This window comes from Talpa occidentalis, unplaced genomic scaffold (assembly GCF_014898055.3).
Source record: "Talpa occidentalis isolate TD23 unplaced genomic scaffold, MPIMG_talOcc4v2.1 talOcc4.3, whole genome shotgun sequence".
Classification (NCBI taxonomy): Eukaryota; Metazoa; Chordata; class Mammalia; order Eulipotyphla; family Talpidae; genus Talpa; species Talpa occidentalis.
This window is the reverse complement of record NW_023603184.1, coordinates 140452085-140478993: the sequence shown is the minus strand read 5'-3', so window position 1 is coordinate 140478993 and position 26909 is coordinate 140452085. Positions and strand designations below refer to the sequence as shown.

The window sequence follows — 26909 nt, the reverse complement described above, 5'->3', positions numbered from 1 at the left end:
GATACGCCTGCCTCTAAAAGAGCACTGGCCGAGGGACCGTGAGAAGCCAGTCCATGAGGATGCAAGACGATCTAAGTGTCCTTGTCTGGTGTTGACAGACACAGAGATGGTGTTACCTAGGTATCTATGTAGATACTGCTTAGGTACGACTAAGCTACATCCCTAAATACGGTGGTTGCCAGATCAAAGACTGTTTTGAATTGCAAATGTTAAATATTCTTACCTTTTTAAGTCGTCTAATTGGGAACCAGCTAGCCAAACTCCTGCTCAGCATGCCAGGCCCATTCGGTTGGCAGAGTATGGCTCGAAATCTTACTTCTCATCTTAGCCTCTTTGTACTGTTTCGTGTAAACATCACTAATCCTACTGCTTGGATAGCAATGTGGCTCTTTTGTCCACATTACCCCAAGAGTAAACAGGTGGCCTTAAAGGGACACAACTGCCTTAAGCAAAACATGTCCTCTGAGTGACGAAAGAATCTGACCTCTGCCAACTTGTTTATGTTTAAAGAGCTTGAATAACTTTATTGTTACTGAAAAATAATCAGAGCGAGGCCAACATATGTAATGAAATTCAAGGTACCAGTACATCTGGACAGTCTGCTAGCTGCTCCCTAAGGCCTTGACCAAAGTTGGCTTAGGGACATCGACCTCACTGGACAAGCAGGGAGATGCCAGCATCTGCGAACAAGTCTGACCACAAGCAGGACAAAGCAGACCCAAGGCGGTTTTAGTTTCTGCTGCTGCCTGCTTTGTTTTCAGGTATTCAACTCTCCCTTGACTTCCTAGTAAACAGAAAGGCCAGCTGACTTTGTAACAAGACGTTGGGTTGAACAAATATCTCCAGCAGAGGATTTAATGAATTCTGTTTGTGACCCCCTGTGTGGTAAGAATATGCTCAAGGCCACACTCAAGTTTTTCATTCCCCACCCATAAGGTTTGGCTTTGATGGTATTTAAAGAAATCAGGGACATGACATGATTCTGCAGTAGAGAACATTTTGGAAAAGCCCCCGTTAGGAGGTACTTGTGAGGACAGCTGCTACAGCAGCTGTGGTGTGGCACCTGTCAGCCAGACACAGCCAACCTGCCCTTTAAGGCATGAAAAGGAAGGGGGTACGGAAGTGTCCCCACTTGATACCAAACCTGGTAGCACAAGAAAATGTCCTACATCCCCCAAGTCACAACATTGTCACGAGGAATGAAAATATTTCTGCCCCTAACAGTACCTGCTTAGGGCAGCAAGAAACCAGTGTTAAGGGATGCAAACCTGCATAAAGGTCACTTAGAGGTCGGGGTAGAGTTCTTAGTTGAGTGCTGGGCCCGACATTTAAACCAGGGGCTTTTGGGGCCTAAGGAAAACAATCACGGTCAGCCAGACCCAGCTTCGATCTTCAAAGAACCTCAGCGTCTTGCTTCCTAAGACTGAGCCGCACATGCTTTCTTTTTCCTGCTGAAGGAATATTTCCCTACTTTGTCTTCCCCACTCGCAAATCCCAAGGAAATAAAACAGCAGTTTTCTAGACATCGCACAGCAAAGGCCTGTGATTCCTGAACAGAAAGCAAGGTGAGCCCCAGGGTGGCCCAGCTTTCTGCCAGAGAAGCAGGCAGCCGTGCCGGGAGGGCCCCACGCAGGGTGCTGGTGGCCAGGAGCTGACAGATGGAGCCGGGGTCCTCAGAGGCCCAGCGGCTCAAGGTGGCAGGGAGATGAAAGCTGCCCGGGGAGATTTGTGGAGCTCCCTTCCCCTCCCCCAGTCTTCAGTAGAGTCCTGATCAGCACTTGCCTAGGAGACAACGACCAGCAAAGAGGAAACCACCCGGAGGCCTCCAGGGAGCCCCGAGGGAGCAGTACCTGGACTCACAGAGGGAAACGAACTGGTTCTGGTTCTTCACAGTAAAGCCTAAACACAAGACCTGGAAGAACTGGACTATTTCCCAGGAATGAACCACAACAAAGCTCAAGAAAACAGTTATCCAAGGACACCAGGCATCCAAGATTGTAAAGTTCACAGTATCCGGCATCCAATAAAAAGTTACCACACTAGGGCCTCCCCGGTGGCACAGTGAGTTGAGAGCTGCGCTGTGAAGCTGTCCGCAGCCTCTGCAGCGCCGGTTCAATTCCCGGCTGGCCAGGGAGAAACCCACATGGTGCAGCAGACCTCTCCTGTCGCACCCACTGCTTGTCTGCCTGTTCGACCCCCACTCTCTCTCTGGTGAATCCTCTCACCCGCCCGTGCCTCTGGTCTGTACCACAGCTCTTGTATAAAAATAAATCTTTAAAAAAAACAAATAAAAATCTTTAAAAAAGTTACCACACAAGTAAACTAGTTGGAAAATACAACCTGTAATGAAGAGAAAAAGGAATGAAAAGCCGACTCTAATGGCATAGATAACACTAACAGAGGGCGGGGTATTACTGCACCTGTATTCCATGTGCTCAAGGGGCTGCGGGACTGACTAACTTAGTTAAGCAGAGACACAGAAGATTTCTAGAAATGAAAACTCCAACGACTGGGATAAAATAGAAAAGAATAAACATTTTGGGGACTATGAACATCTATCTAATAACATCAGACGTGGTGAAGAATTTCTATCAACCTGTTTTTCTTCTCCTTCCACAGCAAAAATAGCTTTCTAGCCAAATATTTTTATCGGAACCTCAGAAAGAACACGGCCAGTGTCCAGAATGCCCTGTGCATCATCTCACAGCTCGGCCCATGCGGTTCCCTGTGGCTGAGCCGCTCCTCCTGCGGCCAGAGGCGGTTCCCGGGGCTGGCTAGCAGGCAAGGGCACGAAGGAGGTACCCTGTGGCTTTGCCACGGCCCCAACCATCAGAGGCAGCTCTGTCTGCGTTCAGAAGGCCTCGGCAGGTGTGTGAACACTTCCGTGAGGAAGGAATCTGGCGGGTGCTCTGACCAAGCCAGGGGACCGATGTCATGGCAAGACAGCCAGGCCGGCAGATGGGCTGAGCACGTGCTTTAAAGAAGCCGGAACTCCGAGCTGCGTCCCTGCTTTTCTTGTTTGTTTTTGCATGCCAGATAGACAGGCGTGGAAAAGGGAAAAGGATTTTTGGCTTCGTATAGCTCCTTGTCTCATGTGGCTACAGTTTCAAGAATTTAACATTCTATTCATGGTCCACAGTCAACTCTCATAGTTAATGTGCATCCTGTAAATAGCCAAGTCTGTACTACAGGTGTGCCCCACTTTAAGAAAACAATGGTTGCATGGTGTGTCCAAAATAATTCATGAAAGGGCCTGATGTTTACAGAAATGAAGGATTGCCATATGATTTTTCAACAAAAAGCCTTGTGGAGCTCTTAAAATTCATTTTTTTTTTTAAAACAAGCACAGGCAGCTTTCAGGAAAACATGTCATCCCCAAAATAAGATACTTCTGCAATACCCCAATCCACTTGGCTCTAGTTGGCCTCTTACTAGAGAACCAGGTCTAATTCATCATCTTTCAAAATAGAACTTTATAGGTCCCTCAAAGGACTGGGTGCAGGCCAGAGGTGTGGGGAGGGAGGGATGAGAGTGGGGAGCAGAACTGGCGGATCGACTGAAATACACTGCTGAGGGGAGCAGTGGGCAACACAGGAGAGGTCTGCTGCGCCATGTGGGTAGCTCCCTGGCCAGGGAGCGAACTCAGGCCACAGAGGAGATAGCGCTGAGACGTAATTCCTAGGCCACCAGGGGGGCCCAGGGCAAAATACTTTTTAAATGAAGTTCCACAGGGCAAATCCTGGCAGCTGAGCAGCAAGAGGTGGAGGAAGGCCAGGCACCAAGGACAGACGGAGCCAGTAGCTGCCACCGCTCTACAGGGAGGCAAGGGGGTGACTCTGAGACTGCTAAATACTCGAATGAGAACAGTGTGGGAGACTAGGTCACCTCTGGAGGCCCCCTGCCCCCAGCAGTCCCACATGATGCGAGGAACTAGACCACGGGCCCTCATACCCCGACTTGGTTCTGCAACATCAAAGCCCTGCCTGGCTCGTCCCTTGTTCCCCCACAGCTGCCACTGTTATCCCTAAACCAGACAGACCGGGTTTGGATTTTCCTGGCCAGAGCTGGGGGTGTTTGGGGAAGAGTCCCTGGGAAGCGGAGCCCTGCCCAGCCGGTTCTCCTCCTACCACTTCCCGGAACATCCCAGCACAAAGCCATCTGCTCCCTAAGCCTGGCTCAGCGCTGCTGCTCCCAGGAGGCTTCCTTGAGTTACTGCAGCCCCCAAGCTGGAATCGATCACCCCTTGCTCCAATTCCCACGACAGGGTTCTCTTTCCCCTGCAGCCTCGACAAACTGCACATGGAATTGTGATTCCCTGCGCCTGTCTCCTCCTGGAGCACTGGGCTCGCACGCGGCCTTACGCCACGGCGCCCGGAGCATTAGGCTGTATTAGCCCAAGCAGGGTCCTGGCCTTGGCCCTGTGGTAAGTTTTTTCACACCCAAGTACTAACCAGGCCTGACCCTGCTTAGCTTCCAAGATGAGATGAGACTGGGCACATTCAAGGTGGGGTGGTGGTAGGTGCCCGCCTGGACCATTTCAAATAGCAAATTCAGGACCCTTAAAGGCGGAGCACATGGTGTGAGGATGTGACTGTAGAATAGGCTCATGCTGACTTGGTTCAGCGGCGTGTACACATCTGTGACAATTTTTGTTACCTTAACTAGTGATGTCTACACCATTCAGCGTTCATCGCAGTGATCTCCATCTCCAAAGATTACGGTAAAGGGTGCTCTCAGCACCTCGGAGCAAGCACATGCCTGTACCACCTCCTATTAATCGCATCTGTGGCCAGTGGGACACCACCCCCTGCCTGTGATTTAATGATGACAACGGCAGGGTTAGATAAGCTGTTTATTTTTGTCCCTTCTCTTCAGTTCAAGTCCAAGGGGGATCCCCAAAAAAGGACGAGGGTGAAAAAAAAATCAAATGAAGCAGAACTTTAGCTTTTCAAGCACTTAATGAGATGTCCTAATCAAACAAAAAAGTGGTTTCATTTTAAAATGAATGCATTTACATATGGTACATAAGACAGCTGAAAGCTTCCAAAAGAGAAACCCAGGGCACAGGGCCCGAACCACCACGTGGTTTGATTACACTTGGGAAGCACAAGCTGCCCCGAGACCCTCTGAAGTGGCAGGGCGGCCACCAGGCAGCTTAGCCACTGTCCTTTAGGGGCGTTTGTTCAGGGATCCCGTCTGCGTTCCCTTTGTCAGCGTTTTCCGATGCGATACAGGTTTGGGCAAAATTGTCACGCAGTGAGAGCGGTTTCAAATGAAGGCTGTAGGATGGACGACCTGGCCTTGATGGCAGGTGGGTCGGGGCAGGATGAACACTGCTAGGAAGAGGGCACGTCTGCCTGCCCAGTTCCTGGAGACCCGAAAATCCTCAGAGCTTGTTAGTTCCCAAATGCCGGGTTTGCTAGACCTTAGGTGCTGAGCTTTTATACCAGATCCAGCTGCTGAGCTTGACTTTCAGGTTCTTCTGTATCTCACACACTCCAGGACCAAGCCCGAGGCTCCACCAGCAGGGGGCAGTCTTTCCCCAGAGAGAAAATCCAGCTCTCCAAGGTGCAGGAAGGGTGAGCTTGGAAGTAAGGGTGTGAGGCGTGAGGGAGGGTGGCGCAGGACCTGAGTTTAGTCCCATAGTGCTGTGGAGAGAGGCTGGCAGCTGGCAGAACAGAAGCTGGAATCTGGTTGGGAATCATGACTTTACTGTCAGATTCCACCTGGTTCCAGGCCAAACAGCAGGAGGGCTCAAAAGCTGAGTTTGGCTTTGTTGATATTTACTTTTATTCTTCCACTGGTTGGAATAAGATACTTTTAAGAAGTGACCAGATCGTGCAAATCCTTGGGCCAGTCTTTAATGTATCCTGGCTCCTATATTCATCCTCTATACTGTGTACATTCGGCTTTAAATACAACAGTGCAGCTGACTGACCTTCCAATATTTGCCATTTAAAAAAGGGACAGCAGTAAAAATTTCTCACACACACACACACACACACACACACACACACGAACTGCTAATAGCCATTGCTGTGACAATAATTTAAGCCCCTTGCTCAAAAAACTAGCAAACAAAATATTCCAGGTGGTTGGTTTCAGAAAAATCAAATCAAATCCTTTTGGGTCAACGTGACCCTGTCTCTGATCTCTGGTTTAGCAGGGTGCTGGGAGGAGTTACAGGGAAGTGCCTCAGCCTGGGGTTGGTGGGGCCCTAAGGTAGGGCTACTCATTAGCACCCTGTGCCCCCTCGCTGCTCCCACACCCCGAATTTGATGTGGAGACAGTCAAAGAGCAGGCTGCTTTAATTCCTGCCTTCTAGGTATGAAAAGCATGAGGAAATCTTGAAGGAAAAACAGGATGTTTTACTAAAAATCATTCTTCTCAAGAAACTGGGGCACTAAGTCAAACAAAAGGCCAGGTGCATATTCAAGATCCGGACAAACCACTCTGGAGGCAGAAGCAAAGCCCTAATTTTCAAGGCAGGCTACTCTCCCCACAAGTGTGTGCTTGGAGATGGGGTGTTATGGTTATAATCATTGGTTTCCGTGGCTCAGACACTGGATGCAACAGATACATCCTGAACTACGTATTTACACTAACTTTTAGGAAAATCATGATACCTGTTCCTTATTGTTAAGAACTGAAGAGCCGCCCTTGGAGGGAGGCCTCCTGTTTGATGCTGATGGCCCTCCCAGGGCCAATGAGGACACAAGGTGTAGAGCGTGTTGCATGCGATTGGCTTGTATTCCCAAGAGAACCTGAAGTTGGTCTTGAGTTAATTACCCTTAAAATTGCTAAGGGATCAGATGTGGAAAGATATCTATTCCGTAGATGAGAAAACTGATGTACAGAAAGCAACGGAAATTCCTGGGACTGTTTCTGAGGGGTTTATTCCGGCGCTTTGGCAAGCCTCAGTGAGGATGAATTTCACCTGCTCTCTGATCCATCCGCTGAGCGGGCAACGCGCCTCCAAGTTTGCACGGGAGGAAGAGACACTGAAAATGGGCAGAGGGCTTGTCCCGAGTCACAGTGAACAGGAGAATCAGACACCGAGGCCCAGAGGTACCTGCTGTGGAGGAGGGGAGACCCCTGCAGCACTGGGGAGGGGGGGATCAGCCATTTGATCTCACGGCTCAGGAGTGTAGACGTGGTACCTGGAATCCTGTGAAACAGACAAACAAGGAAGAGGAGACCCCAGATCCCACGAGGGTGCCCGCAGGGACAGGCTCACAGGGAGTGGCGTCTTCCTCCGACTCAGACTCATGCTGTGGCCCTCAGCAGCACAGTCTCACTCGACCATAGTGAAAGAAACATCCCGTCCAAGGAATGTGTTTCCAGGTGCGTCCCGTGTCCCGCACCAGAGCTCCATTTGGGAAACGAGACTCAGGACTGGGCAAGGTGATAGCTGAACAGAAAGGCTTGGCCTCTGGCCCCCATCGTCATGGCTCTCCAGAACCCAGTGGGTCTGGGGGGCTGCTCCTAGGCCAAGTCACATTCCTGCCGGCCCCTGGCTGGGGCCAAAGTCGGAGTAACAGACAGGGTGGGGGATGCTTAGAGAGCTTGACTGTGGCTTCAGTGAGCAGCACGGCCCTCACTGACCACTCACCCTGCGAGACAACTTTCATTCCGTGTAGCAGCAGGATTTTTCTCAGATGTCAGCAAAACGAACGTGTGACATAGGACTTAAAAAAAAAAAAAAGAGTTGGCAAGGATTGCCCACCCACCCAACATCCCGGTATCTGTCTCATGTCCAGTGGCCTCATCTGCAACCATCAGAGGCTCAGAGCAATCCCAAAAACCTGTGCAGCATTGGCACGAAGGTCGTGGCACAGATGCCAACAGACGTGTAGGTGACAAACTTGTAAGGCACTTCGATCTCCAGCCTCCGCCGGGCCTCCTTGTTCCTGGCGACCACCCTGAACCACGAATACAACACTTGCAGGGAGAGATTCTGCACGAGCTGTCGGACCAAGAGGATCAGCACGATGCCCACAGCAAATTTGGTCAGGCCCAAAACGACCATGTCGGTGGTGAGCGGGGGGATGTTTTGCAAGACGGGGAGGGCCTGGGTGGGCTCAGACACGAGCTGGAAAAAATGGTTGATCCAGAATCCGATGGTGACCCCCGCCCCGGCCGCCATGATGGTGGTGGTGTCCGCCCTGGTGGGGCTGTAGTAATCAGACACGGGGTAGTTGTAACACAGGAAGAACGGGACCACTATGACACACACGGGGAAGAGCGGGCTGGCGGAGTCCAGGCTGTCGATGAGAGTCCAGGCGGGGAAGGTGAGGACGATGAGGACCACGGTGATGAGGATGCCGCCCAGCACGTCCTGCCAGGAGAGGAGAGAACACGTGAGCCAGGGAGTGCCTCCCGAGAGACAAGTCTGCTTCCGCTCAGGCACGGGTCACCTGCCATCGAAAGCGCAACGTTTACATGGCTTTGTGACACTGGGCTAGACATGCCATCGCTCCCAGGTTTCTGGGTTGTATCGGCTTCCTTCACACAGGCTACCATCACACTGTTCCTCCGATCTGCTAATTCTGGAGGACTGTTACATGCCAAGTGTTGTGACAGTCTTCGCAGAGGTGACACGGCCTGTCCTTGGCAGGCAGTAGAGGTCCCTGCGGGAGGAGGATGAGTTTCAGGAGCCGCACTCGCCCGGCCACACACCGCTGTTGCTCACAGGGATGTTGACTGGTTGGGGAAACCATCCTGGAGGTGGTGGCGGCACCAGAGATTCGCCTTGAGCCTGGGCACCCCCCTTGCTCTTCAGAAACACTGAAACTGCATGAGCAATTGCATCGAGCGGCAGTGTAATGCTTGGCTTCGGGGCTCCTCCTTTACCACATGTTACTTAATTTTTAAAATAAATTTAAGGTTTTTAGTATTTATTTATGCATACAGGAGCTGGGGTGCAGGTCAGAGGTATGAGGGGGTGAGAGGATTCATCAGAGAGAGAGTGGGGAGCAGAACAGGTGGATCTACTCAAATACATTACTTAGGAGTCTGCAGGAGGGATCTGCTGTGCCATGTGGGTAGCTCCCTGGCCAGGGATCTAACTCACATTGCAGTGGCTGCTGATAGCTTCACAGTGCTGGCGTAACTCCTTGCACCACCAGGGAGGCCCCTTTACAACATTTTAGATGTGGTTTTCGATTTCCTTCCTCCTTCCCTCCCGTCTCCTACTCTCACTCCTTTCCTTCTGTCCTTCCAAGCCCTTTTAAAATATCTTAGTGTCCTCATTGCAAAACTTATTAGCTGGTAAAGTCTTTATTCGATTATTCGGTGATCAACCTAAGTCAGAGGATGGAGAATTTGCTGTGGTTTCATGTGGTTGTTTCTGAAAGTTCATAGTGTAAACGCTTAAAATATTTCCTCCATGCATTAGAAAACACCAAGAAGTATCCATAGCTTACCTATTGTTAATAGTGCTCCATCTTCTTGACCGGATCAAGAAGATGTGGTACATATACACCATGGAATATTACTCAGCAATCAAAAAAGATAAACACATGCCATTTGCAGCAACATGGATGGCGCTGGAAGGGATCATGCTCAGCCAAATAAGCCAGAAAGAAAAAGAAAAATACCGGATGGTCTCACTCATAGCAGGAATCTAGAAAACTTAAATAAGGGACCAGGAAAATGAATAACTATAAGTGAAAATCTAAATCAACAAACAACTATGAACCAGAGACACACTACAGGGGGGGAGAAGGGAGTAGGATCAAAACAAGGGTGGTGGGAATTTTACAGGGACAATAACCAAGAAAACACCAAGAAGTAATAACTCTATGCATTATAGAAAATCTTGAAGGGCCTCCCTGGTGGCACAAGGGGTTAAGCACCGCAGTATGAAGCAATCCACAGCCTCTGCAGCATGAGTTCTATCCCTGGCCAGCCAGGGAGCTACCCACATGGCGCAGCAGACCTCTCCTGACTCGCCCACTGCTCCCCTCAGCAGTGTATTTCACTCAGTCCGCCTGTTCTGCTCCCCGCTGTTTCTGCTGAGTCCTCTCGCGCCCCCACATCTCTGACCTGTACCCAGCTCTTGTATGCATAGACAAATCTTAAAAAAAAAAAATTAAAAAAAAAACATGCAAGAAGAATCACTGAGGCTACAGCAAGTTTCACAAACCAGGTGGCATCCAGGTATCCTCTGGATGCCCCCATGTGAGAGCCTGCTCTGTACCCCAGACACGGGCACCCCAGGACCCCGAGGGAGCCCACAAATACAAGCCATGTCTAAGCAGAGTGTGAGTGTGGTGGACAGACGACTGATACTTGAGAGTGAAAAAGGTGAGTGTGTGTGCCATGAGCAAACACCTCTCCTGCGGGGGCAATAGCCCTGTCCACATCCTCAGGATGACATCGGGGTGTTGTTGTGTGGAGCCCCGCAGGCGCTCTCGCTGGGTAACAGCCTGACTCGATTTTCACTCTCCAGGACTGTTCTGACCGGAGTGAGGAGAACGGTGGGGCCAGCCCGGTGCCCTCGGAAGCCCTGTGTCTCTGTGTGGCACCCTGGGCGTCCCTGGCTCTTTCTCCCACCATCCTCACTCCCCTTGGCCAGCCTCTCGGGCCTCAACACGTCCACAGTCTCCCTCCCTGTGATTCCTTGTCCTGAGTTGGAAATCCTTCATTTATTTCCCTGGTACCAGAACCGGACCAAAGTTTGATCGCCTTGAATTCTCTCCACTCACTGCCTCCACCTCGTCAGCTCAAAACTCAGCTGCTCCCAACTCCTAGACTTTCACGAGAGCCGTTCTCAAGACCCCTGACTGGACATTCTTCATCTGTTTCTTCAGCATCGATGTCTTTGACCCAACAGTCTCATGTTTCCCCACAGAAGCCCTGGGGAGTCTGCTCAGTGACGGCGTCGGAGCAGCTGACCCAGGGGGTCAATCAGTGCACTGGACCCGGGCCACTGTGATTGATGCTCAGGTGGTCACGTGACCTGGCCCAGTCCAGTCAGAATGAACTGGGGAGCTGCCCAGTTTTTCTTGGTCTTCACGGACAGGGTGTGTCCTGCCCCCTTGAGCACCAGGTCCTGTGGACTAAACCCTTTGCTTAGCTGCCCTTCCATGCTCACCTTGTACTCATGTCACCTCGCACCATCCTGGCTCTTCTCTGACCCTTAAGAAGTTTCTTTTCTTTTTCTGCCTTAGATCTGCCTCCTCTTCCCACATGCCAAATGGGGATGTCTCCTGGCATCCTTTTTTGAGCCTTGGGTGTTTTCTCCCTGAAGAGTTTGTGTGGGTCCACGGCCGCTGCTCTTCATTCTCGATCTACGTGACCCACCTGTCTTCAGGCGTCTCTCTTAATGTCAGCCCTGTCTTCTTACTTAATTTTTTAAAAGATTTATTTATTTATATAAGAATTGGGGGACAGAGCAGACCACATGTGCAGGGGGTGAGAAGATTCACCAGAGACAGAGCGGGGAACAGAACAGGCAGACTGACTAAAATACACTGCTGAGGGGAGCAGCGGGTGAGCCAGGAGAGGTCTGCTGCACCATGTGGGTCACCTCCCAGGTCCGGGATCGAGCTCATGTCACAGTGGCTGCCAATAGCTTGATAGCACTGACACTTACCCCTGCGCTACCAGGGAGGCCCTGATTCTAATTTTATATAAATATATACTTACAAGTATAAGATATCAGAAGGAAATAAACTAAATAGTAAATGAATATGAGTATCTGTATATTACAGATGATTATCTTTCCCATGCTTTGCAATATTTTCTAGATTTTTCTAGTCAATGCCTATTATTTATTTATTTATTTATTTATTTATTTATTTATTTATTTATTTTTGTGGGACCCTCACTGGTGGCCGGGGAATGAACCAGCGCTGCAGAGGCTGCGGGCAGCCTCGCAGCCCAGCGCTCAACCGCTGTACCACCAGGGGAGGCCCAATGCCTATTATTTTTATTATAATTATAATCAAGGACAAGAAATTAGAGTGTTTCAAAATAGATGAAAGTAGAAATAACAAACCGCTGCTTATAAATCTGTGCATCATGCCAAAAAAAAAAAAAAAGAAAAAACACCTCCCTCCACGAATCTAAATGATAATTAACATACCATCTTTTATGGTATAAGTAACATTTAAGATAAAGGCACATCAGATGTGTGGCCACTGCTACCCTACAGGCTGTACTGCTTAAAATACAATCAACCTTTAATTCAATTTACAATCTGATATTTACATGAAGTCTTTAAATTACTTGGAAAATAATCATTACCAAAATTAACATTTTCCGAAGTTAAAATGCAGGAACTTCTAGATCCTGTTGGTTTTTATATCAGTTCTCATTTTCAGTTTTAAACTTTGTATTTAGATAAACACTTGAGTTTTATTATATCTCATCCCAGAGAGCAAAAATAAAGACAGGCCAACTACTGTATTAAGAAAAGAAAGCTAACAGCACTATCCCAAGCATCAGAACAAGTTTGAGTGAACGCTTATATGAACACATAAAAGAGAGTGGGTTTTTTATCCTCAGCCAAACAGAAAAACTCCTCCTTTGGGCAAACATCTCTAGGTATTTCAACAGCAGGCCCAAACCCTGAGAACGGCCAGTATTTGTGAATTCTGACCCACATGCCATCCCCATATGCAGTTTACTGCGACAAATTTACATTCTATCTCCAAATATCTTCACTGAAGAATGCCATTGAGCAGACCAGCACAACACAAGGTTAGCTAACTAGAAAGAGGGGAGAACAAACCCATTCATTCAATTGTTAGGCAAGAATGCATTCAGACCTTGGAACTATTTATGCTGAGAACTCTATGATTCTGGCATCTTCCCCTCTGCCAGATCCCCTGCTGAGAATGTGAAGGGCCCTCTCTGCCCTTGGCTGCCTTCACAGCACAAGCCCAAGCCAGAAGCAGAGGAAAAGCCAACACCCACTTCTTTGTCCATGCGCTGAATGCTCTGAATGTGAGCAGACCCTGACATTACAACACACTGGAGAAAACACCCACCACCTTACAATTGTTCTAGGAAATCATTTTAGTTATAGATCAGTCAGTGCTTCCTAGTTAACACTCAGAATTCTTCTTTTGCATGCTGGCCCACGATTAATTCAATTTCTGGGAATAATGCAGATGAGATTCAATAGAAGCCAAATGGCAACACTGTTCATGAATATGAATATAAATGATTACAGAGAAACCTACACAGTTATGTAATTAGCATATGCATCAGGGAGAAAGAGTGACTGCATACGTTCAAAAATATGAATGTCCGACTGAAACATACCACGTTCCTTTATTAATGTGTGTCCACAGGGGTCTGTCAAACACAGGTTTACCTGGCCATGTGATGCACCTGGTACGCTCTCCTGAAACTCGTGCCCGTGAGTGGGCACTGCCGCCAGTGCCCTGTCCTTCTCTGATCATCCTGGCAATGTCACAATCTAGGACTAAGATTACTAGGCACCGCTATCTGTTTATAAAGAGAAGGCTCTGAAAAAGATTTTCATCAAAGCCCAAGAGTAACTCAATGAGGCAGAAATAAAGACTTGCCGTCTTTAAGTTCAGATATGTTCCTCTCGGAAAATGAACACACTTACACCTTCATTGGAAATGACATTGACATTTGTAACAATCAATGCTGTTTTATCAGGGCATTAAGAAAAACTATATAAAACTTGGCAGGAAGGCAAAAAATCTCATTTCAATATCAGATGGAGCAAAGGTCATTCAAGGGTGATAGAAGGGAAAGTACTTTGTTCAATTTATTGTTCACTTTGATTAAAGTGATTCAGGAAGTGCCAGGCTAGCTGGCAGGTTTTGTCCAGTGGGGCTGCAAAAAAATTCTGCTCAGTGAAAATGACCCTCCTGGTCACAGCTTGTTGCCCTGGAGGACAGTGGACAGTTTTGTATATACTCAGCAATCTTAATTAGTATTTTTTTATTTGTTGTCTAAGTACTTAGTTCTTTATATCTAAGTACTTAGTTCTTTATGTCTAAGTACTTAGTTCTTAGTACTTAATATCTTAGTGATTCCTTTATTAATTAAACGAAATCTTTGATACATATTCATTTTATATTGGGACAAGAGTTATGATTTTATCTTTAAACTGCAAGTAGATGATTATTTCAATGTTGGGTGACTATCTTGGATGATTTGAACATACAAATTCCATGCAACAACAACTGTAATTTTTATCTTTTCCTATGGGTGATCTCATTAAGTAGCACTGGTTTGCTAAAAAAAGTAAATGAGGCAGGTATTATGTTTCTTAAGGTGTTGATATAATAACTGCTATTGCATTCTTTTCATATTATTAACTAGAAAAATATTTAGTTATACTATGTATTTCTAAACTCAATTCCGTTTGCAGCACAATTTAGGAAATAACTTGCTTGTGGTTTCACTGGATCTAACAAGTCCAAACAGTAGATTTTCATGAAACAGAAAAAATTTCTCCACCCATAATTCGCATTAACATGAACAACTTGAACGATAAGGAACCACAGGGCTTGGCGGCCCACAGGATTATATTAGATCAAACACGCTTCGAGGCAGGTTAGGACATCAGCTTGACAACTGCTCAGCAGCTTGCCAGAGTGACAAGCATGGGAAGGGCAATCTGCTAGAAGACACAAAAGACACTGTCAGACACTTAAGAGATTTTTCTCAAATCTGGGTGGGCAGAGGCCTCTGAGCAACAAGAGAACAGAAGAAGGTCGTGTTCAATGTACTGTAATTGTGGACAGGCCCGTGCAGGTTGGAATTTAATTGGCACTGTCCCCATATTTGCTGGGATGAGCATGCAGACTGTTTCAGTGCTTGGCAAATGTATCCTGCATTAGAATCCACTGGGCAGCTTGTTAAAATGCAAGATCTGTTTTAGTAGGGCTAGACGGGGCCTGACACTGCATTACTGACCAGCTCCCAGGGCACTGGGACCACTGGGCAGGGGACATAATGTGACTGGTGAAGACCAACTTAGCATTAAATCACAGACTAACTCGGGTCTCATGGTCCATGTGGCCAGCCTGCACTTTCCACTGGCCTTCAAAACATGGGTAAAAGAACACCTTCTGACTGATGTTTAGTATGTATCTGATAGTGATGTTACTGCTTCAGAAATTCCCACAGTGATAGTCTGATGTAGAAACACTTGTACGCAAGTTGTTACAAAAGAAAGATCTGATGGTTCTTTTAGACCCACTAACATGAGCACCCACATTGGGGAAGCAGACCTGTCCTGGCCATTGTCAGTCACCTGGGGAGAGGTTGATTTGAACTAAGATTCCTGGCTCCCTGTGAAAAAACAGCACTCCCCAAGGGGGTATTTTGTAGCCCTCATATCATGCAGGGACAGAGATTAATGGCAGGTAGCCTGGCAGGAGGGACCATGTGGCTGCAGCCAGCCCCTCAGAACCATGCTTCCCCACTCAGTGTGGCAATCTTAGAGCTCCGGGCAAGATTCCTTACATTGAATATGCAATGGAAGTTAAAACAAGATTCAGCCAGTTACTGAAATCAATAACCCGTGTGGCGCTGGTTGCACTGAAAAGAGCAGTTTGTAGCTCATCAGAAAAAAATTCTTCATGTTGTAACCACATTGGTGTCTCAGGACTTACTGCTGATGCTGGACTTTTATACAATTGTTTGTGCCAGGAGTGTTTGGATTCCACATTCATATTTGAAAACCTCTTCCTGTGTCTTGTCCTGTATCTCTAATCAGAAGCAAGACCCAGATTCCAACACAGCAATAGGGATGGAGACCTTATGGTGTTGGGTGCTTACTGATGGTTGTGACGATATGTGCCCTCACATTTCCCAGACCTGTCCCTCTGCTAACTACTCTGACTGCAGAGCTATGTCCACTGCAGTCCTTTCTCCATCGACCCATACTTACTTGTGTCTGTGTTTATGGAGTGCAATTTGAATGAAATGGCTAATCATGCTCTGTGGTGCTTTAGAAGAGACACTCCCTGCAGAACAGGACCCAACTACAAAGAAATCTTGCATTGGAATTGTTGGTAAAGACTTGGAGTCTTTATGACTTATGGTGTGTCTCCATTCCTGGGGGGTCTTGCAGAAAGACCACAAAGGAACAGGCTGCCCAGCCTGCTGATGCACCTGTAGAAAAGGCGGAGAAGCCAATGGAACATTAAGGGATAAGCCAGTGTATATCGTCAAATACGTGAGCACGCAAGAACATGTGTGGATAACGACAATCTATATTTTGAAGCAAAAGATGCAAGTAGTGGAATGCTATGTTCTAGGAATCAGTCCAGATGCAATTTTTTTCCAACCAGCTTCACTGAAAGCATCCAATGGTTGTATTTTTCTTTAAGAGGGTCTATATAATCACTTTCCAGAAAGTATAGGTATTTGTGCTAATTTTTTAAAAAGATTTATTTATTATTTTTTAATTTATACAATAGCTGGGGTAAGACCAGAGGCGCGGGAGGGTGAGAGGATTCACCAGAGACAGAGTGGGGAGCAGAACAGGCAGGCGGACTGAAATACACTGCTGAAGGGAGTGTATATGAGTTATATGTGGGTTAGAGGTCTGCTGAGTTATATGTGGGTTAGATCCTGGGCTGGGGATCGAACTCAGACCACAGTGGTGACAGCACTGAGACTCAACTCCTAGGCCACCAGGGAGGCCCAGTAATCATGTTTTAAGGAACATTCCCACAGACAATGCAAACACAGACCTCAGTAGTGTTTTGAGATTAAGAGTAAGTTCTGACCGTGAGATGATTCTGAAGATACAAGCTAGTACGTCACTCCTCTATACTGTGGTCCTGTCTCCAACAATGCCCTCTGCTAAGGAGACCGACTACCAGGCAGTTTCATGCCTGCGTTGGGTCATAGTCCATCTGCCCTTGGTGGCCAGTTAGACGCTGCTACTTCTCTCCCCAGGTGACTCAGCCCAGTTCAACTCTCTCAACCCTTTAAAGTAAATTTCTTTAAAAAAAAAAAAATTTCTTATTTTTGAACAGCACTACAGAGAAGGGATGGATGGATGTTAATTCTGGTGAGAAACTAGTCCCCTTTTTCCATCAAGTTTGGGATGTAGGGTTACAATGACTAAGAGGAAGTTTTGTAAATCAATGGTTTTTGAGTTTTAAACTTGATTCTCAAACAATAAAAGGACAAAAAAGCAAAAGCTCTTTGAAACCCATGTATTTGTTTTATTGCCAAAGTCCACAAGTGTTGGTTTGCATTAAAAAAAAAAAAAAAAAAAAAAAAAGCAGGGGTTGGGGGTGGAGTGGGTACAGCAGTACCAGGAAAGAAATCACAAGAAATGCAAGAACCCAGCAGAAGAAGGTCTCTTTCATCACAGTAAGGTCTAAAATTTTCCTTCAGTTCTAGGAAATCCTCAAGCAAGTAATAACGGAGTTGAAATATTTACATAATCCTTCATTCAATAACTATGTGTGTTTTCAACTGGCTACTATATACAAAAGAAACACACTAAGATAGAGGAAAAATAAGACATGGTCCATTAAACAAAAATAGTTGTATTGGTTTTGTCAAAACCAGCTAAGTTCACTAGTCACAGGGCATCTCAGCGCCCTCTGCATGGCCGACACCCCCCTCCCACCGCACAACATTCTAGCCAACCACACCCCACTGGGCGGGCCGCTCTGTAACCTGCTTTCTCCTGGACAGTGTCACACGCTTCTTTCCATAATGACAGAACCACACTATTTTATGGCTCTATAGCATCCTGCTCCATGGAAATACCATACTTTATTTAACAAGATCTGATGGATGGACTTTTAGTGTATTTCCACTGTTTGCTATTAAATGCATTAATGAACATCTTGGGACAGTAGTACAGAGTGCTATCTACAAGCAGGGGTTCTGAAGTCAGACTGTTTGGTTTTAATCTCAGCTCAGTTTCTTGCCAACCCCAAAACCTTGGCCAGATTACTCAATTCCTCTTGACCTATTCGGTATCATCAGAGCACTGCCTTCATAGGTTCCCGTGAGCAGCCTGAGGGGTGACGAAGGCATGTAAAGCACTTACAAGAAGTATAAATGTTGTTTTTATATGTACTTTTATATTTGCGTAGTTATATGCTTTAGAGGAAACTAAAAAGCATGGAAGGCTAGGAATGTACACTTTAGGTCTAATACAGTTTGCAGAATGCTCCCCACCACCCCAAGCTTATACCAATGGATTGACCACAACTTTTAAGAACATCCATCCTTGTTTGGGGGGTATGGGATCTGGAAACTCACTGCCAATGTGGCCCAGCAGGCAGCACTAAGTCTACATCCTGGACAGGTACAAAGGCGACCCTAGCTCAGATTGCGGCAAAGAACCACACAGGTAATTCTGTTTCTAAGTAAACAGCCTTCAAAAGTGAAGGGAGAATAAAGACATTTCAAGAAGAGCAAAAAGAGAATTCATGGTTTTAGCAGAGTCATGCTAAAAGAAATACTAAATAGCGTAATTTAGGAAAAGGAATGAAATGTCAGATGGAAGAACAGACCGTAGGAAGGAATAAGGAGCAGCAGGGAGAATATGTGCATAAACAAAATGAGAATTAAACAATATCAAATCAAATGTCATAGCCCACTCTTCCAAGGAAGTGGAAAAGGCAGTAATTTCCATTTGCTTCTCATAAATCAAGGATGCATGTTGTCATCTCTTAGATTATTAAAAGGTAACAACAGAATTGAAAGAATTTTACAACAAGCTAACGGGAGGGAAAACGGGAAAGTTAAATATCTAACTAATGCAAAAGGCATCAACAATGAAAAATAAACACAGGTGGGAGCAAAGTTAAGAGAGAGCAATATGGCAGATTAAAACCAAGCATATCACTTTACATGATGGGATAATGGACTAATCAACTAAAAGGTAAAATTGTCAAACTAAATTAAAAACAAAACTTAACCTCCAACATATTTCTCACAAGAACAACAAGTACTTCACACAAAAATACAAGGATAAAGAAAAGTTGAAAGTGAAAGGCTGACTAAAGGCTTTGCAAAATGGTAAACAAGAGAGAGCTGAGTTTGCTGGATGAAACCTAGACAATGTGGACTTTAAGGTGAGAGACATGACAGAGACAAAATGATTTTATCGGGCCTTCCCGGTGGCGTAACGGTTGAGCGCTGGGTTGCGAAGCTGCCCGCATACCCAGCGCTCAACCGCTGCGCCGGTTCGATCCCCGGCTGCTCCCCGGCCACCAGAGGAGGGTCCCACATGGCGCGCAGACCTCCCCTGCCGCCCACTGCTCCCCTCAGCAGTGTACTTCGGTCCTTCTGCCTGCTCTGCTCCCTGCTCTGGCTCTGGTGAATTCTCTCACCCTCCCGCGCTTCTGACTGTACCCAGTGCATGTATAAACAAACAAACAAATAAAGAAATAAACATGCCTCTATAAAAAAAAATGACTTTATCATTTCATAATGATAATAAAGTTAGTCTATCAGAGACAACAACTTGAAAATAACACTGCTTCAAAGTAGTTCAAAATACATGAAAGACTGACAAAACTAACAGGAGAAATAGATAAATCTGCCATCATAATGAAAAACTTTATACACTTTTCCAGCAATGAAAAAGTGGAAAAAATTTGATAAGGATATAGGATTGACCTGACATATAAAATGCTGTATGCAACAATTACAAAAACCACATTGAAAATTTATAAAAATTAGCCATCTGCTGGAAAGAAAATTTTAATAAATTTCAAGACATGAAAATCAAGTAAAGTATCCTCTTTGCCTATAGGGAAATGAAGCTGGAAATAAATTTTAGAAGAATAATTAGGAAATTCTCAAATATTTAGAAATTGAAATAATATATTCTCAGTAATACAGAAATAAAATTGGAGAATATTTTTAATTAAAAGACAATGAAAAACAACCTATTAATACTTGTAGGATCAATTAAACATATTTTTAGGGGAAAAATAGAGCCTTAAATGATCTACTGGAAAAAGAGGGAAAGCTAAAAGCCCAATAAGAATCTACTTCAAATACACTAGAAAGAAAAAAAGCAAATTAATTTTGAAAAAAGAATGAAAATAGTAAAGAGCAAAAAATAATGTGCACAGTAGAGAAAGTTAACAAAATCAAGAGGTGGTTCTTTGAGAAAACTACTGAAATTGATAAGCTCCCACAAAACTGATTAATAATGGAAATCAAACCTGGAAGGAAAACAGAAATCATTATAGAGTCTACAAAGATAACGAGACTTCTAAACAATAATGCCAATTAATTTGACAAATGAGATTAACTGGACAACATTCTAGAATATAACCTATATTGATAAAGGAAAATGTAGAAAATATTAGTATTTCTTATAGCATAAAAAATATATATAATTAAAAATCTTTTCTCCAAAATAAACATATTACAGGGCCAATCAGGTTACTGATAAATTCTTCAAGGAAAAAACTAATGTAACCTCACAGAAATTCTTTTAGAAAATAGGAAAAATTAGGAAAATAATTTCTACACCACTTTATGAAGGCAGAATGACCTTGATATCAAAACCAACAAGAAGGAAACATCATATGCCAATCTCTCCCATGGATATAGCAATAAAAGTTCAAACTAGCATGTTAGGAGAAAGTAAATTCCATCATATAAAAAGATAATATATAATGATCACATTGCATTTATTCAAGACATGCAAAATTGGTTTAGTAATAAAAAATCAACGTAAATCATAACATTTCACAAAATAAAGAAAAATCATATGGTCATCTCAATAAATACAAAAAATTACTTAAAAGTCAATACTGTTTATGGATTTTTAAACAACTCAAATAAGGAATAAAATAAGCAAATAAGGAATAAAAGAAACTTCCCTACACTGATAATTGGCACCAACAACACGGTATTTAAGGATGAAATATAAAACACTTTCTCCCAGAGTTTACCAAGAACAATCACACCATACTTGAGAGACAAGTCCAAGTGATAAGGCAAACAAATAACTATTGAAGAGAAAGAAGTAAATCTGGTGTTCACTGATGACATCATTGTGTAAATAGAAATTCCCAAAGGCTACACAAGCATTTAATTAATGAATTAGTAAGATCACAGGATGTCAATGCCCCAAAATATATTTTCATATGTACAGGGTACAGATACTTAGAAATTGAAACTAATATAATTTTCAACAACATCAAACACATCAAATACTTAGGAATAAATCTATATAATAAATGACAACATTACTGAGACAAAATGAAGATCTAAACAGAAGAATGTCCTACTCACATACATTAGAATATTCAACACTGCAGAAGATGCCAATTCTCCCAAATTTTGATCTAGAAGATTCAATTTAATCCCTATAAAAAGTTCAGTGGGGCCTCCCCGGTGGCGCAGTGGTTGAGTGCTGGGCTGCAAAGCTGCCTGCAGCCTCTTCAGCGCCGGTTCGATCCCAGGTCGGCTGGCGCATATCCCACGTGGGCCTCTCCTGCCGCCCGCTGCTCCCCTCAGCAGTGTATTCTGTCAGTCTGCCTGTTCTGCTCCCCACTCTGGCTCTGGTGAATCCTCTCACCCGCCCACGTTTCTGACTGTACCCAGTGCTTGTATAAATAAATCTTTAAAAAAGGAAAAGTTCTAGAATTTCATGAATGCATGCATTAAAAAAAAAAAAAGTTCAGCACTGGAGAAAATGACAGATTGATTTCAAATGTGTATGACAGTACAAAAGACCTAGCATAACACAGATGATTTTGAAGAAGAGCAAAGTTGGAGGACTTTCAGGCCTGGCAAGAAGTCTTATGTCTTATAAAGCTACAGTAAGTGAGAGTGGAATTGGCATGGAGATAGACAAACTAATGGAAAAGAGTGATGGGTATATATAGAGAGAATCCACCATCATTTTATTTATGACAAGGTTGATACTTGTAAACAGACAAAGGACAAGCCTTTTATAAATGGTCCTGAAATACTGGGTATTCCTATAGAACAAAAATGATCACAAAATCAATTTTAAGTAGACTGTAGATTTAAATAAGTAAAATAATAAAACTTCTCAAACAAAACAGAGTATCTCCATGGTCTTGTGGACACAAACATCTTAAACAGGACACAACAAGTTGTAACTAGAGGGAAAGATAATTAGACTAGGGGCTTTTTGTTCACTTAAAGATACCACTAATGCAGTAAAAAGGCAAACTACCAGATGGAAGAGAAATTGACAATATATCAATTTGATCAATCACTCACTGATAAATCCTTCCAGAAAAGACCAGTATTACAATAAAAAATGGGCAAAACATACAGGCACCACACAAAAGAGGATAGACAAATGGCTATGAAATGGGGCTGATTCATCAGAAATTCCACAATGAAACCCCCATGAGATACAGCTGCATACCCACTAGAACGGCTAATATGAAAATGACTGACATTAGCAAGAGCTGGCAAGGGTGGAGAGAAAAGGAAATCCTGCACACTCTTGATGCAAGTGCACATTAGTACAATTCTTCAGAAAACACAACTGTACATGCTAGGAATGAATCTATGTATACTTGACATTCTGGTGCTTTTACTTTTACATTCATCCTCAGCAGTATAAATGTTCGTGTTTGCCCTAAAAGGCACGTAAGAGCAAGCTTCTGGCAGCATCATTTATAAAGCTTCTAACAGGAAGCACCCAAACATCCTTGAGTAATAGAAGAGATAAAGTGTGATGTAATCACATAATTTAATACTGTATAACAACAGAAATCTATGAACCACAGTTATAATGAGGAAGACTGAACCACCACAAATAAAACAGTAAATTAAAGAAGCCTAATGCAGAAGAATGCATACTATATAATTCCATTTATGTGAAGTTCAGCCAATGTTTGATGTCAGAAATCTGGGGAGGGGAATCTTTTTTTTAAGATTATATTTATTTTTGCAGAGAACTGGAGTGTAGAACAGAGGTACGGGGGATGAGAGGATTCACCAGAGACAGAGTGGTGAGCAGAACAGGTGGGTCTACTGAAATACACTGCTGAGGGGAGCAGCGGGCGAGACAAAAGAGGTCTGCTGTGCCATGTGGGTCAGCTCCCTGGCTGGGGATAGAACTCAGGCCATAGAAGTGATAGTGATCAAGAACTAACCCCCCCACTAAGGAGGGGCTGTGGAGGGATATCTTAGGGGAGATGCAGAGAGAAGATAGAAGGGGATTTCTGAGACTCTGGAAATTATTTATGGTAATCTGGCAGGGACTACTTGTATTTAGTGTAGTGAAAATTAATCGAGATGTGCATTTATCCATTGTCTCCTTTCTTCTATGTATGCCGTGTGACAAACAAAAAACGCTTTTAAAAAGTTTTTCAAAGTTTCTTATTTGAACAAGAAAGTAGAGACCCTAGAATTAAATCCCAAGCTTTTTGTCTGACACATTTCTCTCTCCTGATTCTTTAGGTACTACTTACACACCTATATCCAAGAAGTAGGCACCCAGTTCTCTATGAAATTCTCAAGTTCACAAGGAAATGTAGAAGCTCCTCCTCTCCCTGACCCTCACACCCACATCCCCGTGCCATTTATGAAATGAAATGTTTAAAAGCAGGACGCGTGAGTCTTCAGACTTCTCGCCCGGGGCTTTCTCTCCCCTAAGCACTGGACCCCAAAGAGACTCCTGCTGCTGTCCAGTGCTCCATCTCTTCTCCCACATGGAGAGTCCCCCACTCCCTGTGGGAGTTCTAGAAGCTCGATACGCAGCATCTAGGCATGCACAGTCTTTTATTACAAGCGAAAGTTTCTTTTTACAGGCAAGACAAGCTAAGATTGAAACAAATAAGCTGGACTAGTCTCCCACGGTAAATGGACATTCAGACGAATGGACAGACCTTGTCACATCTGACTCAATAAAATGCAAAAAAGACTTCTTTGCACGTTGCACCATTTTAAATAATACTGCAGCCTCTTTCCAATGTCTGTATGTATTTGTTCAATTATTGTAGGAGGGGGAGAAGCAGCAGCAGGAGGAAGAGAACAGTTTATTGAACTAAATTGATTTCTCTTATGATTGGATTAGATTTAGAAATAAGGCTTTATTCCCGGGCTTCAGAAGTTAGTGGAGGCAGCACAGTAAATCATTTCATCTGTCCTTTTGTCCCACTAGTAGGACTAACTTACAAAATGGCAGTGAAATCACGGCACAAGGGCATGCAGTATCAGTCAAAGCCAAGGCAGCGATGAGCTGACCACGAAACAGGTGTATGTATTTCCCCCAGGGGCCAAGCATCCTCTCTAAAAATCATGCAACTAAATGGAAATTCTGATCCATTTCACAAAAGCAGATTTCACAAGCAAAATTTGAAGACCATTTATTTTCCATCCAGAGAGGTCCATGGTTATAAGTTCATTGAAAACCTCACCCTCCAATGAAAGAGTAACGTTTTGTCATCCAGAAAGCAAGTGCCTAATGAAGAATTGTGACATGGGCTTCCAGGGCAGGTTGAATCAATCTCTTAGTCCTAGCTTACAGTGACTGGGCCTCCCCTGGACACAGGACGGCACTCAGCAGCTAGAACTCCAATCCAGGCTCTGTCCTCCAAGGTGGCTGGTTTTCTATTTGGGAAAGTGGGTGTGTTCTCAGTCTCACCAAGACTTTAGGCATTTGCCCGAACTCCCTGTCAGTAGCGTGGGATATGTGGTACCTTCATATCTTTCTCACTGAGGTAAACTCCCTGCTTCCTTACAGCCACCTGGTCTGTCCTACTCTGCCCCAAGGGACCCCTCTGTAGCTGCAGGTCAAGTCCATTTGCCCAGCCAGGCAAACCATGGGTTGTCATGTGCCCTTAGGTCTGACAACACAGCACACAGCTCCTGAGGCCACAGGATGCTGGAGGCCAACCTGTCTCCAGTGCAGCAGGAAGAAGTGGCTTCCTTGTTGTGACACACAGGCCCAGCAACAGGTCAGCACCAACCTAGTATCAGGCCAGAACCAGGCCCAGCACCAGGCCCAGTATCAGTCCAGCACTGACCCAGTATCAGGCCAGCACCAGGCCCAGCACCAGCCCAGCACCAGCACCAGGGCCAGCATCAGTCCAGCACCAACCCAGTATCAGGTCCAGCACCAGGCCACCACCAGTCCCAGCCCAGTACCAGGCCAGCCCCAGGCCAGAACCAGGCCAGCGCCAGCCCATGCCTGTGGGGCCCTTTAGTTTTGGGCTTACTAGCCTGGAGGGATCCCTGACTACCACCTAATTGTGACTCACTTCTGTCACTGGGCATTTGTAGGCTGTACCCCAGGCTCAGCTCAGCTCCCCCACTAGATGCAGACACGTCAAGTAGCCATCCACTACACACATCCTGAGCAGCTGGGCCCCATCTGTTGGTTTGGGGATTTTGGGTAATAAGATTTAATTTTCCAGCATCCCTCATGAATGTTTTCCCTGCATACATTACACAGTTACCGACTCATATACTTAAGCCCCAAGAGTTTACATTAGTGAGATAGAAATTAGAGGTGAGTTTTGCTTTAAAAAAAAGGAATTTGAAAAAAGATAAGTCTTAAAGGAATATTCTGGTAGTATTGAAGAAAAACAAGCAGATCTAGAATAATCCAATATACTATCAACATTATAGCTGCCCCACTGTGTGCCAGTTGTGGCTTTGTGGATGGTGTTGAGAAAGGGCTTAAAAATCTGCTATGTTTGTTGTTAGGAATACACACTGCATGCAGTTCTTGCTGAAAGCTGTAGCAAGCCCTGATTTTGACTCAACAAATATGAAGGACACAATGCCTTTAGCTTCCTTTACATCTCCCTAACCAGAGACGGGTGGAACTTCTACGGTGGTGAACAAATAGTGATGTTCCTCAAAAAAAAAAAAAACCCAAAAAACTACCTTTGAAACCAGAAATAATCTGTTTTAATATAAAGGTAAAATATTAAAGAGAAAATAATGGGCATAATAATGTGGGGGCTGCTCAGAAAGACCAAATCCCCCTGTTTCTCAAAAACAAACCCATCCAAAAGGGCAGAGCAGAAGGTGAGGTTTTGCTTGGGGGTCATCTATATTCCAATTAGCTTTCTTCTCCATATTAAATAAGGCAGTTTGAAGTAAGTTTTTTAAAGTGGTTTCAAACAACTTGAAAAAAACACCCCAAATGCTCTAGTCCAAAGCCAGAACAGTTCTGTACGGTCTGCAGATAATTTAATATTTGAGAAGCCTTTTCAACATTCTCCAATTCCAACCAAAACGAAAGCAATACTTAGGGGGAAAAACAAATGATTAAGCAAATAAAACCTAATATCTATAAAATTATACACAGATCAAACAACATGGGGACAATGAAAGAGAGCAGCATTTCAGCTAATTCAAGTTCAAAATCATGGAACAACCATTCATTGTTTATTCACATATAAATATCCACTAATCTAAAAACAACAAATATTCTGGGTAATTTTACCAATATATTAGGGATAAATTGATTCCTTAGTCAAAGGGCAAAGTTAATTGTTTAAGTTGATTAATTTTGGGCATTATAAATATAAAATGCTGAGTCTTCTCCATTTTCTCTAGCCTTTCTTCTCCCCACCCCAACACAAACACAACATCATGTCAAGTTGAGGCTTCAGAAGATATAGAAAAAATGCAAGGACGTTTATGAAGCAGGATCTCCCTACGGTTCTGTCTGCCCTCTTCTGCTTACCCCCTTTATTTTGGAGCATGGTCCCTTCTACATGCCAGTCCTAAGCCAACCCTCACCCTCACTGCCAGTCATGGCCCCCTGCTTGCACAGGCTGGCTGCTGACCCAGCTGGACACCCTCCGGACAGCCATGGCTGCAGCAGTGAGTTTCATCCAGATCTGTCCAGTGAGAGACCTTTCCTGGAATTTTCCCCATTGCAACTGTTTCAGGAGTGAAGCCAAGAACTGGGGGCCAGTGCTCCCTGGAAGCAGCCTTGGAGAGAAGGCAGCCTAAGAGCATGG

General features: G+C 44.7%; 1 protein-coding gene across 1 annotated transcript in view; it reads right to left on the bottom strand.

Moving 5' to 3' along the window:
- Positions 1 to 4820: 4820 nt before the first annotated feature.
- SGPP2 (sphingosine-1-phosphate phosphatase 2) overlaps positions 4821 to 26909 on the bottom strand; it is a 65927-nt gene continuing 43838 nt past the window's right edge. The window contains exon 5 of the mRNA XM_037524132.2: positions 4821 to 8338. Coding sequence (XP_037380029.1) covers positions 7787 to 8338 — 552 coding nt within the window. The 3' untranslated portion in view covers positions 4821 to 7786. The remainder of the gene's footprint in view (positions 8339 to 26909) is intronic.